At 40.2% G+C, this 15,308-nt stretch overlaps 2 protein-coding genes across 2 annotated transcripts in view; one reads left to right on the plus strand and one right to left on the minus strand.

The window, feature by feature from the left end:
- Positions 1-5,498, plus strand: part of hmcn1 (hemicentin 1) — a gene marked incomplete at its 5' end in the record, with an annotated part of 81,103 nt that extends 75,605 nt beyond the window's left edge. Inside the window, 9 exons of the mRNA XM_079220983.1 lie at positions 1-120; positions 211-345; positions 434-547; positions 684-809; positions 932-1,060; positions 2,190-2,558; positions 2,774-2,893; positions 2,994-3,120; positions 4,309-5,498. Of these exons, the coding sequence (XP_079077109.1) occupies positions 1-120; positions 211-345; positions 434-547; positions 684-809; positions 932-1,060; positions 2,190-2,558; positions 2,774-2,893; positions 2,994-3,120; positions 4,309-4,675 (1,607 nt within the window). The 3' untranslated portion in view covers positions 4,676-5,498. The remainder of the gene's footprint in view (positions 121-210; positions 346-433; positions 548-683; positions 810-931; positions 1,061-2,189; positions 2,559-2,773; positions 2,894-2,993; positions 3,121-4,308) is intronic.
- A 1,063-nt stretch (positions 5,499-6,561) lies between these two features.
- Positions 6,562-10,692, minus strand: arpc5b (actin related protein 2/3 complex, subunit 5B). The gene is made up of 4 exons (XM_079221137.1): positions 10,465-10,692; positions 9,234-9,305; positions 8,888-9,064; positions 6,562-8,481 (listed from the first exon to the last, which is right to left on the minus strand). Exons 1-4 carry the CDS (start codon positions 10,603-10,605, stop codon positions 8,419-8,421), a joined length of 453 nt encoding a protein of 150 aa, XP_079077263.1. The 5' UTR covers positions 10,606-10,692; the 3' UTR covers positions 6,562-8,418.
- Between the last annotated feature and the right edge of the window lie 4,616 nt (positions 10,693-15,308).

Genomic DNA, 15,308 nt, shown 5'->3' on the forward strand with positions numbered 1-15,308 from the left:
ATGAGAATGAGTGTGAGGTAAGGAACCCCTGTTCCCATGTTTGCCACAACGCCATGGGAACCTACTACTGCTCTTGTCCCCGAGGCCTCACTATCTCAGCTGACGGCAGGACCTGTCAGGGTATACAACTCACTTCTTCATCAGTGCTCTCAGCATTATTATCACACACAGGCCATTGTTTAGATAATGCAGTGCTCTTCATTCTCGTAGATATTGATGAGTGTTCACTGGGAGGGGACGTGTGCCATGATGGACAGGACTGTGAGAACACGATTGGCTCTTACCGATGTGTCATGCGCTGTGGGCGCGGCTTCAGGAGAACAGCCGATGGTCTCAGCTGCACAGGTACATAAACTAGCTTTATTGATCAACTGAGGATTTGTTGTGAGTGTTGCTGAACCTTTTTATAACAGCTGTTCTCTTTGTTGCTTAGATGTGAACGAGTGCCAGGAGTCCAATCCGTGCAATCAACACTGTCTGAACACTATTGGCAGCTACCGATGCGCCTGCGAGCCAGGCTATCAAATCAGGAACCGACGCTGTATCGGTGAGACGGCCTGACCTCTCCATATAGAGCTTTATCTATGTTATTCACAATAAAGGGTTACTATTTGTATTCTTTTTAAAATAATTTCCTAATTTGAAATAAACCACTTCTATACTTCTCTCTGCGATCACCTCAGATATAAACGAGTGCAGACAGAGGGTTTGTCGATCAGATCAGCAGTGTAAAAACACACGGGGTGGTTACACCTGTATTGACCTGTGCCCCAATGGGATGACTAAAGGTGCCAACGGGACATGTGTAGGTGAGTATTCACATTATAATTCCCTATTCATTGTGAAGCCAGAGAGCATTTGCTCTAAAGTATCGACTGGAAATTGTTTTAGTTCTGCAAAAAGATTTACTTTTGTATCCTTCGTGCTGTAGACATTGATGAATGCAGAGATGGCACTCATCAGTGCCGTTACAATCAGATCTGTGAGAATACCAGAGGCAGCTACCACTGCACCTGTCCACGTGGCTACAGGTCTCAGGGAGTGGGGCGGCCCTGTATCGGTACGTGCATCCTTTTATACCTCTTGTGAAAATTAGAAAACATAAATCCAATATTGTAGTCCTTATTTTCAGTATTCAGGCAGGTGATACTTCCACTTTCTTGTGTGTAATTCTGTTTAGCTGAGGATATTTGCCAAAGCATACAGCATGTTAAGCAATGAACGTGTAAAACATTTTTGCACTGCACTTCCTATCAGCTTGTCCGCTTCTACCAGCATACTTCTCTCTTTGGGTCAGTGACTCATTCTTGTCGACAATCTAAAATAACTCTGCTGACATCTACAACATAGCTCATTATATCCTGCCAGTGCTTGCTTACATCTCTAAAATGCTGTAGTTAAAACCGCTGACTAACTGATAACGTTAAAGACCCTGCAGAGCTTTAATGCATGGTATCAGGTATTCTAAAGCTCTACATTGACGCTACGTCTACTTACCTACACGGTCAAATAGGAGTAAGAGAAAGGGGAAGAAAGGACTTCAGAGGAAGGGAACTGAAAATAAATGTGTCCCTTTGCAACACATCAACCATGAAAAGACCAGCACCATGACTTTACAGCTCTGTCGGTCACTCTGTTCGTTTCACTCTCTTCCAATCCTGAACTAACTGTCATCTTTTTGTTCGGATCTGGCTATTTCCTGGAGTTGCTTTGCAATGGCATACATTCACTGTTCCCCTTGTGACATCATTAACATTGTACGCTGATGTCTGTCTATGTGAAATATTCATCTAGGATTAGTAGGATTTATACCTGATTATATTTGATATTATTTCCTCAGATAAAAGGTTATAAAATGGATTTGAAGTTATTAACTTCAAAGCATTACTTTTATTTGATATGAGAAGAGATAAGTCTCTCATTCAAATTAGACAAATGTATTTATAGTCTCAATACATTTCTGTCTTAGGGACATGGAAATGTATTGTTGTACAGTGGGGTAATTGACATATCCCCTTTTTCCCCCTCATTTTCTCCCTCCTCCTTTCTTCATGGCCCACACCACCTTGTTTGTTCTTTTCATCCATCTAAATATCCACATTTCCTGTTACTCTTTTTGCACCTTGTTCTCCTTCTTTTCTGTCACTCTGTCTTTTCCTGCTGCTGGTCTTTCTTTATGCTGAGGGCAGACATAAATGAGTGTGAGCGGCTTCCACAGCCCTGTGCCTACCAGTGCATCAACACACCTGGCAGCTTCAAGTGCACCTGCCCGCCGGGACGCCACCTGCTGGGGGATGGCAAATCCTGTGCTGGTCTGGAGCGTCTGCCCAACTATGAAAGTTACTCATTTGGCTACCGAACATCACAATCCTCTCCTGAGCGCAACTCATTCCAGCGACTGTACCACAACTTGGCTTCTCAGAGCTACCACTCCCACGCAGTCACCGCAGGGGGGCGCAACAGGAGCCGGAGCCACAGAGAGACTCCCGTGCGTTTCTCACAGCAGGGCGCCCTCGCTTGTCAGCAGGGGTTTGAGTCCAGGGGTGGCTCCTGCTTAGGTAACAATGGAGACAGGCAGGGTTGAGATGAGGGAGAGGATGAAAGTTGTTCATAGAGGAAGTGTCTCTTTGCTTTGCTGCTTGTGGGTTTGCTTTGAATATAGAACTGAATGCTATAGAAATGTGTCTTAATATGTCATTTATGTTCTAAGATTTTATCTCTCGTCATGTTGTGGCTGTTTGTGTGTTTGCGTGTGCGTGTGTAACTCCAACAGACATCAATGAGTGTGAGGTGAGGGATGCCTGTCAGCATGAGTGCATAAACACACCAGGAAGCCACAGGTGTCTCTGTCCTGTTGGTTACCGCCTCATGACCAATGGCAAGACCTGTCAAGGTAAGAACCACCAGCTACTCCCAGGTTCCTTCCATTACCATCATTTAATGTTATTATAGCGTGTTCTGTAATTACAATGAGATGTTTGCTGTATTTACAGATGTAGACGAGTGCCTGGAGCAGAACATCCAGTGTGGAGTGAACCAGATGTGCTTTAACATGAGAGGAAGTTACCAATGTATTGATACACCCTGTCCACCGAACTACCAGAGGGATCAATCCACAGGGTAAGCCTTCACAGAAATGCACTCAATTAGGTTATACCATTTGGACTAATCCATTAAAGAGATTAAACATGGCCACACATTGTTTGTTCAATTTAGGAGATTTGCAATTATGGAGCAGTTTGTATATTTGGATCATTTTCAACCTTTAAAGGACCAGTGTGTAGGATTTAGTGGCATCTAGCAGTGAGGTTGCAGATTGCAACTGAATGTCCAGTCTGGGCTACTGTAGAAACACGGTAGCTCAACATGGTGGACTCCGTGGAAGAGAACCCACTCAGTGGGTGTTTCTCAAAGTCAAGGAAGAATCCTTCAAAGGCTAAATTTTATAAATGCTATTTCATCAATACCCGCCATATGACTGTTTCAATGCCTTTAAATTCTACCCTTGATGTATTGTATACTACATACTCAATATGTACGGCATACTGCCAACCAAATAAACAATTAAGTATAATTTTACTAGCAGACTGTTTACATTGAAGTATACACAAGTTACTTGTGGATACGTCTTACTTGTGACAAGTAAGACGTATCACGCGACTGGCGGCCAGGCTGGTCTCAAAGAACCCCACCAACAGCACTGTCAGATCTCCGAAAACATTGCAGCATATTTCAAACAGCCGTTATTTGGATAAACCGACCACGTATAGATAATCTAAGTTGTTACTTTGATATTGAAAACCTATTAAAAGTATTCTGGAGGCACCCAGGTGCAATGCATTGTGGGGCAGAGTATGTGCAGAGAGCTCACTTCTCATACTCTGACATTCTCGCCATTCTGGCCATCAGAGTGACGTACTCTATTTTTGGTTTATAGGTTGGAGACCTATGTCACAAAATAACTCTGTATGCTGATGATGCTCTGGTGTTTTTTTTTATCTAGCACTGAGACAAACATAAACACACTTTCTCAGTTTAAGGTAATTAAACATTAATGACAACATAGTTTTGAATATTACATTACATTTCTCCCAATAAATCCCCCTAAATCATACACACTGTTCATCCAAAAAACAAAAATGTCTTCACAAAAGCCATTGTGGTGCGATGTCATGCAGACAGTTTTGGTTTAGTGCTCAGACTTTGGGGTTAGCAAAGATTCTAGCTATCTATCCTAGACAATATTCGTAATTTCTCTGCTTTTCCACATTATACCCAACTGAAATCTGCTATCTCTGGTGTGTCTAGGTTTTGCCTAAAGAATTGCCCACCAAATGACCTGGAGTGTGCCCTGAGCCCTTACGCCCTGGAGTACAAGCTGCTGTCTCTTCCCTTTGGCATTGCGGCCAACCAGGACCTCATCAGACTGGTGGCCTACACGCAGGACGGAGTGATGCACCCCAGGACCACGTTCCTGGTGGTGGACGAGGACGTCACATTACCGTTCGCCCTGCGAGACGAGAACCTGAAGGGAGTGCTGTTCACCACACGGGCACTACGAGAGCCCCACACGTACCGCATGAAGGTCCGTGCCCTCTCATACAGCAAAGACGGAGGCATCGAGTACCAGACAACCTTTATCGTCTATATCGCTGTCTCCGCCTACCCCTACTGAGAGCACTTTAAATGACACGAGACAACGGTTAATTGCGTCCTAAATGAGTGAGTGGGTGTGTTTTTAGGAAAAGCAACCACATCGGTAAACAAACTGAAAAGACTTTGTGTTCAGTGTGAGAGAGGCCAGTGAGTGCATTCAGTCCTGAAGGCACAAGGAAGTAGATTTAAAGTGGATACGATACAAGCCACTGGAGGTCAACACGAGGCTTGGTTGAAACTGTCTATTTATTGGCTCTAATCCTTGGATTCCTCACATCAATGTCAAGACTTTACAGTGAAAAGTTTGAATATTCTGTTATTTCCCGCTGCCCCTTCAGATTTATTTATAAGGTTAAAAAGGTAGACTTCAACCAACTCAAGAAATCTTAGCCAGCCTCTTATTTACATCTACCTATTATTAACTTATTGGGAAGTGCTTGAACGAGATAAATGGGCAGTTCCCACCGTTTGTTTAGCCTTGTGTTATCAGTCACCAAAGTGGAGCTGTGACTGTTCAGATACGGTGCTCATTTTGGCTATAGAAGACTTGACTGTCACATATTGTACATCCTCAGGTAGCGGCATAATATAAACACATGCATTGAAAAGAAACCCTATCTAATTATTACACTGATTACATCATCAATGTGCCATATACTGCTCCATCCAATAGTTGATACCAAGATGTATTTTATTTTTTTGACTTGTACATATGTTTTTTTCCTATAATGTATTGCCATACTGTACGTATTGTATCAATTTTGTAATAAAAATGAATATTCACTGAAATACAGCATAATGTATGTTTGCAGCACTACTTAATAAAACAGTCCATATCCTTATTAAGCATTTCATACCTGGGAGTATAAATAAACTTGATCAAGCTACTTGCAGTGTAATCTCCAGTGTTCACATCATGTATGACATGTGTACTCTGAAATAGAGAATCACAGACAAGGACTTACCTTGTGTCTGCCATATTGTTCTTTTTTAATTTTTTTATCCTTAAATTCTTTCTGCAAATCAAAATTATACTTTTAAGAGTCAATTGTATTTGTTTGTGTTTCTAATATCTCTATCTCTAATATCTCTAAGTCAATCGTATATGTTCAAAATGCATAAATACGGATGCAATAATGCTCATATTTGCTGAAATGGAAACAAAAAGCAAGTAGACAATATAAATTAAAGAAATATTGAGGAGAATTTAGTAACAATTCAATATATGAAGCTTTATGGAGAGTGATTGCAAAAAAAGATTTTTCTTTATGTTTTCTCTCCTGATAAATGAAAAAAAGAAAGAAAAATGCTGTAATACCTGTCAAACCCTTAAATTAAATGCAAAAAAAGAATGGGCTAAAACTACCCTGTTCTGAATTATTACTATTGTTCTTCAGTTAACAAATCATTAATCATGACCAATGATGTTTAGTACAGTCGACTTTTCTCGACGAGAAAAAAACATCTGAGAAGTTGAATGATCTTGTCTGTTACTGTACAGCAACCATTTAGAAACAGATCATTCTTAAATTTATAAGTAAAGGTGCAGAGTTTTTACTTAAACATTTAACTTACAGGGATTTCATAAAGTATTCAGAAACCTTTACTTTTTTCACATTTTGTTAATATGATTTATTCTCCTACAACTGTGACAAACGAGATTCTGTGGTCTAATGAGACCAAGATTGAAATGTCAATTCGAAGTGTGATGTCTTGAGGAAACCCGGCAATGAACGGTGAAGCGCGGGGCTGGAAGCATTACCTTTGAAATATATTTAGCATAAAGCTGCAACATTACACAATGTGAAAAAAGATGAAGGGGTTTAAGAACTTCCTAAGTGTACCTTTTTTTTTTAAATGTCACTGTTGGCAAACTGTGCTGAAAATAAGTCACGACAGTTAAGATCAGCAGTCACACCTTTATTAGTTTTGTCAAAAAAGCACAAACATAAAAAAGGAATATTGAGTAAGGCAGTTTGTACATCAGTGTGAGATGCTCCCTCGGCGAGAAGAGCATCTCTGACTAGACATGCATGAAGCAGAAGAAGAGATCGCTCTCCTTTAGACTTTACTGCATTAGAAAGAGAATCTAATGTCTGGATGAATCATCACTGACGACAGTATTCAAACATGAAAACATGTCTAAATATCAACTTGTGAGAAACAGCTATGATGCGTTAAAAAAAAAAAAAATCTTCCATTGAGATTCCTGTTTGATTGGAAATGAGCAGGAACAAAACATTATGCTAGAACTGAATATTCCGATCACTGTTTCCACAATTTTTTGCGTGTATGTTCATTTATACCGTTTATAACTCCACCACTTTGCCTTAAACATTGTTCTCTACTACACAGGGGCAACAAAATCATCAACATAAGCATGGAAGCAGAATAAATCATTTGGCAACAGACGTAATCTACCTGATAAAGCAGATGACATTTACATTTCCAGTTTTCCTCATATTATAAAATGTATGGAAATAGAATAGGACTTCCTACTGCTAAACAAAACCATGTGTGGAGGATCTGTTTGGGTGAACAAGCATGAATATAAACCCAGATTCAATACAAAAATCACTTAATGTTTCCAGAAGAGACACATGTACAAAAGACAAGTATGAAATGCTTGACAGAATACAGAACTCTCAAAAATGGGATCATGCAAAATATTTTTTTTAGTCGCACGAGAGACAAAATATTAATTATCTTATGTTAGTCTCTCCTGCAAATCAATCACACTGATATTGTCAAACATTTCAAGCAAATGGTTGTAATGTTCATCAAGTAGGGAGTTGGCCTATAAAACAATAGAAAAACTAAGAGGAAAATATTTAATCCAGATTATTTTTCTGTTAAATACCAAAATTAATCTGAAAAATGATTCTCAGGGTGACTCGTCATTCCTGAAAGCACAGAAGCAAAGCCACATGATGCCCTGCACCATGGCAAGAGAGACTCCCACATAGAAGGGATGTGAGGAATAGTAAAGTGGGATTAATAAGAGTTGTGGTGGAGATGCATCGTGGGTAATAATCCTTAACTGGGGCAGCGTTAGAGGATGGATGACACCAACCCCCACCCTCATCCCGCTCTACAGGGGGAATGGCGAACCCCCCCATGAACAAATCCACCACCCTCCATCTGTGACTGTGCTTTTCAAGAGCCTCCCACTGCTCACGTGTTATAGAAGAGGCAATGAGATGATTTACTGACTGAATCAGGTTTTTATTCCATCAGGAGTCTGAGGAGAAAACACAAGATGGGAAACAAATACTCGATCAATTATCATATTAATCATTTCCCAGCCCTCGTAAGCATAAATGAGTGTGTAGGTGCAGTGCTATGAACAGCAGTGGCTCCTAATGTGGTAAAATTATCCAGTTTCCCAAAAAAAATGTTTTTTTTGAAGCAGGAATATGAGTTTTCTGCGTTCAATTATGTTTTTTAAGATGTGTAGACTGAGCACACTGTGTAGGACTGACACGTAGAGAAAGGGGGATACTGTAATTACATCAAGAAAGCAGCACAGACATATGAATCTCTCTGTAGCACCTTGTGAGTAACATGATTTAGTCGGTGTGATCATGAAAGGGAAGAAAGAAGAAAAACATTTTTTTTTAGCCCTAATGTGACCCAGATTTGATTTTGAACACATCAGGATCACATTGGGTTGGATATCAGTTTCTCCTTTTCGGCCCTATGCCATCTGTTATGATTACATGAACGGTCTCCTGTATCTGTCAGTGATCCTCTGCTCCTCTTCTAGACCGTCTTCCTCGCTGTTAGTACCCTGACGATGCTGCCTACTCCTCCAGCTGCCAGAGCCTGAAGGCACAAGACAAAAAAATATAGTCAGGTTATTTTTATTGGTACTGAAACTGAGTTTCTGTTAAATGCATCCAGTTTGCAGAGTTGTGGCATCGTGTGGTCACATTTAATCTCAAACTCCCACCATGGCCTTAAACTACAGAGCCCACACGTTAAAGAAGCATTAGCGATGAGCATCGTTCTTCTGTCATCATTTCTAAACAGTTATCAAGTTTCTTTGACATATTAGAGTCAAATTACTATTACAATTATTAGAATTATTATTACATCTAAGAGGAACCAACCTCTGGGTACTTGAGGAGTTTCAATTTAAATCTTGCTCATCAGCGTCATCTTCTCCCTCTAGTGAAGCCAGTTCAATCGATAAATCAAAAGTTGGTCTCTTTGTAATGCAAGTATTTACCTTTTCATGCCACTGCAGCAGGACAGCGCTGCTGTTTTCTGACGGCCTCTCAAAGCCTTTGTAGATGTATTTCATCAGCAGGTCCACGCCATTCTTGTCGAGGGACTGCACCCCTTTCTCAATGTCACTGCTCTTAAAGGCGCTGAGCACCTTCAGCACCAAACCCTCAGCACGATCCTGCAAAAAAAAGAAAGAAAAAAAAGAGGAGAGGTGTGTAAAGATGGGAGTTGCTATGGAGTTGATTACGAGGCTGGTTCCAGGCCTCTGAATCACGGCCCACTTGTTTGGCTCATTGTCTAACAGGAATGTGGCAAATGCTCAGCTGACCATTATTGACCAAACCCACCTTGACGTTCTGGTTCTTTGTGTTGATTGGCGGATTCTTCAAGACCGCTTGTAAAGCCTGCATGAGATTTCCTGTGCGGGAAGAGTTAAGGATGCAACACAGCACAGCAGAGGGCGACCTCCTAATCACAATGTTGGCTACAAGCCTAAATATGATACATAAGCCAAGTGTGCAGCCATTATTAGTGTTTTTCTAACTAATTAGAATAAGATCCTGATCCGGAGACCTGTCACAACAGAAATATGCAGGTTTAAGATCAGTGACTGTTTGTCTGTGTGACTTATGTCTTCAAGATAGCTGTGGGTTTCTTGGGGTCTTTGCACATGTATTTTAATGTAAAACACACTGAGTTTACGTGTACGATAAATTACATTTCCTTGCTATTATACAAGCCTTTAAATGCCAGTCTTTAATAGGTTTACATGTTTCCAAGTCTGCGTTGAAACAATACATGTATATGTATTAAAAGTTGAGTTTTTGCAATAACTGTTGTAACTTACTATAATATTCATCCTCTCCATATCGGCTGGCAAGAGATCCCTATTTTAGATCAAGTTAAATGTAAATAAAGGCATGTCAGGTTGGTTTTCATGTTTATATTTAGAGGTGTGTTATTGTGAGTCTTTAATGCTCCTGTACTGCAACTTGTGATGGGAGGTCCCATTCAATGAGGAAGTGCTGCACTTTCATGCCTTATAAGGCCTCCAGGACTGAAACAGCTGGTTCAGACTTTACAGAAACACCTCCAAGCCTTTCCTTAGACGAAAATACACAAATAGAGTTTGTTGTACCAAAGAAAAAATAGATTTTTAGCACAGGAGTCAACTTCTGTTTCTTCCAACACGTATCCTACTAAGCTAACATGCAAACACACAACGACGTTGCACGAGTATTCAAAGACACGGCGGTCAATTAAAGCTGTATAAGATGAAATGGTGAACTTGTGACGTTTAGTTGTACAAATGCACACCAGCTTTCCGTTGATATAACATCCATAACAAGCCTGTTCCGTCTTGGGGCAGAAATCCCTGGAATGTGACAGCGAGGCAAGTCTGGACAGTGACGACTGGCCTACTTACAAAACGCCCATTCAAACAAGAGGCGACAAACAAAGACGAAATATGCAGATAAATCGAAGCACACACAGACCGTGTTGTCTGTGTGTGTTTACCCGAGCAGGCCGTGCACGCGCACAGACTGCAGGCTAGCTAATCATGTAACTAAAAGGATATTGTCTGATGAGGGAGTCCACCTCTGCCTCGTCGGGACCGAGCTGGTTTTCTCCTCCTTCCTCCTCGTCCACAAATTTGTTCTCGTCGTACTCGTCCACGTCTACTCGCCTGAAGCGGGCGGCCACGGTGTTCTTCGACATGTCGCGAGCGTTTTCTCAAAGTCTGGCTCTCACCGAAAAAGATAAGGGTTCAAGCTCCAGCCCCGGCCTTTTTTTTTACTGTGCTTTTCTGCGATACTGCTGTCACAAGCGGGCGGCTTCCTGACTTCCTCCCTTTTTACTCTGGGTGTTTTTTGCTTCCGCGTACATGACATCGCCCCTAGTGGTCAACATGTGAAACTGCAGGTCATATAGCTGTAGTTCGTATTTTTGATCGACAGAGGGCGACAAGACACAGGAAATATGACCACTGTCGTTAAAAGCAGCTCACTGGCAACATATCTATTTACTGCAAGTAATACCAAAGCACCAAAACATTCTGAAAATGTTTCTACATATAACACCCCCCCCCACAATATTTCCATTTATCTATTTATTTAACTGTTGAACTTTATTTGTTGTGTGAATTGTATCTGCATACATTAGGATCTAAGTGTTGTTCCAGAGTCTTCTTTACACTGCCAGGTATGAACAAAAGAATATTAAATCCCTTTATAGTTAAATGTATCTCTTTTAAATTATAAACAATAGTCTAATTTGAATGTGTTCAGTCAAAAGTATCAGTTAAAAAAAATGTATGTGTGTAATTGTAGAAGGCACACCTCACGTCATTAAAAAGGCACCACATCCATCACTGACACGGACTGAAAATGTAGGATGGTTTTATAAATGACGTGTTTGTGCATCTGACAGTTGTGACTGACTATATTCTGAATATCTTTTTAACTTACTATGTTATCAATATGATTTAACTGCTCGCAAAAACACATTTATAAGTATAGTGCTTCTACTCCTACTACTTGGCAGTTAAATTAAAATTATAGTATTGCCATTTTACTTGCATACAATGAACCATAGTCAACATATATTTTTAATAGCATACAATAAATAGCTGTAAAAGTTGGGTGTTGAAATATTTTAAGATAGGATCATTAGGAAAACCTTGAGCAGCAAATTGTTTTGCCCTCAACAAATGTATACTAAAAGGTTTGAACATGAACCATTATACAAATCCAGAGAGTCTACATGAATGTCTCACAGCATCACTGAGATAAATATCTCTCTATCAAAAACATGTGTGCAAGAAGAGAATTATGAAATATTACACACACACACACACACACACACACACACACACACACACACACACACACACACACACACACACACACACACACACACACACACACAGGGGTGCTGGAAGTGTGTGATTGCTCCCTATGATGATGAAGATTTAGTTTGCTTTATGTGATGGAACAGATTATCTTCTGCACGTGCGTGTGTGTGTGCTGAGTCACTGCAACCATTGACCATGTCTGTGGTGCAAGTATTTATTTAAGTCAGCCACTAATGTAGACCACCGCGTCAGCTATGTGATGTCAGGGGTTTCCTGCGTCACAAAAAAGTGCAGTTTTTTTTTTATTGCAGGAAGTAAGACACACTTTCCATGTCGCTAATGCACATAGTCATCTTTACTTGAATCAGAGAGACAATTTGGAATAAACACAAACAAATAGATCCGCTTGTCAATCTGCCAGAAAAATGGGTGAAAGTTTTGCTGCCTTCCAATCTTTTCATCCTCAAACTCACATGAGCTCATGTTAAATTCTGGCTTGCAGTCCTGTGATGTTGCCAAGGGTAACAGGCACACAATATGTGTGTGGATCCTGACCAAGAGAAACTAGTTTATGACACACAGGACTTTTCTGGGAAGTATGGAAAGTGGGATACGCCTACATTTCATTGAGAGCTACTTTTTGTTGGAAGTGGAATTTTTAATTTCCTTATCTGACCTGTCTAGACTGCAGGCGCTTCACTTCAGGAGGCCAAAGGATAACACCGGCGCCTGAGCAATGGAGCAATATGGTAAATGCATTCCCATCATTCAAATAGGGGGGAAAAAAACTTATAGTCACACACACACATACATACACACACACACACACACACACACACACACACACACACACACACACACACACACACACACATACACATACACCATATCTGACTTATCTGACTCAGGAACTGGTCCGTTCCAAGAGAGTAAGACATTGTTGCTCACTGCACCGGAGGGATGTAAAGCTCAATACCACAACCAGAAAAGCAGGATATTATGATTGGGAAACAGAGGAATTTCATTTAACCCCCCACCTCTGCTCTCCTGTAGACAATAAACACCCATGTATTTACACATGCTCATTTCTTTTCCTTCTCTCTCTCTGTCTTCATTCCACTCCCTCTCTCTCGCACACACACACACAGCCTTGCGTGTCATGAGTGTCTTCATTGCGGGCTTTGTGGGATGCCCCAACCCGTCTGTGTTATGTGACTGACTCAGCACATCAAAAGGCGAGGATACAGGCACATACATGACCTTCACGTGAATGTGCAAATTAACAAGCCCTGGAAAATTTCAATATTGAGGCGGTTTCCTGCGGAGGGGATGAACTTTGAAAAAAGCCTAAATCTAAAATCTGCAGGGCACCGGGCCAGGTGCTTCCGTGCCAGAGAAAAGAACTAAGAGCATTGCAAAGGATCCTAAGCCCTTAATAAGTACGTTCATATGATGGGAATATTACTCTTGGGTGATGATTTAATTGGGGAATGTAATGAATTAGCGGTGCTGCGTTGGAGCAGGTCTTCAGCCTGGGAGAGATTGTGGGTGGCGTCCTGCTTTCTGGAGGTGAAAGGGGTCCTGGTGTGTTGTTTTGTCACACCACATTGAGCTATTTATGTTTTGAGTATCATTATGGTGATGCTTATGCTCTGAGATTTGTGAAATAACACACTATCAGTTGACTCCTAACTAAATATGAGACAAGCTAGTCAGGACTTTGGACACAAACACTGACAAAAAAATACAAAGAAAATGTATACAGTTATTTATACTGTATAAAATACACCACAGTAATAATTTATATATAGTTTTGGTTTTGAGATATCCAATTCTAAGATTTCATTATTTACAGCACATGAAATGCACAATTTATGGTGCATTCTAAGGCTCAGTGAATCCAAATGATCGTCTCTGATGACTCTTCAACCCATGCAGATAATTTTGGTTTTATTTGTCCAGGTTTGGATTCTGTGTCTGAGATTTCTGCCACCTCCCCGTTACAGTGGAGGTAAATGGAATTGGATACTTAAGCCTATAGAAAACCAAAACTATTTTAATGGGGACACATACCACCCAAGGTAACACAATTCTTTTTTGTAATTTGATGAACCAACCCTTTAAACAAAGTTCACACATTTAGAGCATGTTGACCTTTTCATTTTCTTTGCAAACATATGATCTACTGGACTTTTCCGGACATCTTAATGAACACGGTTTCATCGTCACACTCAAGAGTTTTCTTGTTGTGCGTACATCAATACAACTCCTGGGCAACTGCCACATTGCTTTTGTTGCTTTAATTCTTTTGGGCAATTCTATATTACAGCCTCCTATTTTTTCTATATAATAGCTTAGTTTCTATGATATTTTTTTCTTGTGGATGCAGATTTAATATCTGCCTGTATAATATTGATTTTGATGTTTTCATCAGTTTTTGGCTTTGTCCCCTATGTGTGAGTATCAGACGGTTGTCCTGCTGTGCCCGGATTGGTCCAGAGTTGACTCTCGATCAAACAGATTACAACCTGCTCTGCTTTGTAATGGTGATTTGACCACGCCTAAAGAAAACCGATTACACTCTATTAACTAAAATAACTGAGCGCTATCAGTGTGCAGATCTTCTTTTGTGGCAGATCTTTGCCTTCAGTAGTTTTCTTTTTGATTCAGCATCTGTATAAGTTGTTTTTGTATGTGTGTGTGTGTGTGTGTACCCACACTCTGTTGTCTAACATTATTACCAATCATCATAAGGCTCCTGACTGATTATAAGGCACCAAGAACAGATTTTAAACACAATCATTGACAATATAATATATAAAATAGACCAATTGAGACCAATGCTTTTAAAAATATAATCCAAACAAAAGGAAATAAAACATGCTGGAACCGCAACTCTACACTTCTTTATCATCTATTGTGTTATTTCAGGAGGGATCTCGCGGATGAAGGAAGGATATATTTTGACAGACAACATTACACACAAGCTAAATTCTGTTTTATTATCCTCTTTTTTTTACGATGCACATTACATGTTGTGCTTTGCCAGTAAATGATCACAGTACTGACCGTTTAGCATCGTAAACTTTTGTAAACATTGTTAAAAATCCTAAAAATGTAATGATAAAATATTAGGAACATTATAAAATTACTACAGATTGTCTGTGCTTTTAAAATGACCACACATAAAATAAAAGTGAAGCAACTTACAGAGTTTGACAAAATGTCAAACTCTGTAAGTTGCTTCGAACTATAGTTTAGTTTAAAGTACTATTGTGGGAATGCGCTAAAGTAATGTAAAGATCAGTACTACTCTCATGTTTGTCTTTAATATATAAGGTTACAGCCTGCAGGTGGTACATTTAGCTTAAAGATTGAAAACAAAAGGAACTACATATACCATCAGATTACATGATCACACCTGAGAAGACAGCGAAGGAAAGCAACCGCCCCCTTCTGGTGCAATCTCTTCACCTGGATGAGAGGCTTAGGCCTTAAATGCTGCCTTCCCCCTTTGTTCTTTTTATTTTTTTTTACACAGCCATGTTGTGTATGGATCTCTTAAACA

The sequence above is a fragment of the Taurulus bubalis genome (genome assembly GCF_910589615.1).
Source record: "Taurulus bubalis genome assembly, chromosome: 7".
In the NCBI taxonomy this organism is placed as follows: Eukaryota; Metazoa; Chordata; class Actinopteri; order Perciformes; family Cottidae; genus Taurulus; species Taurulus bubalis.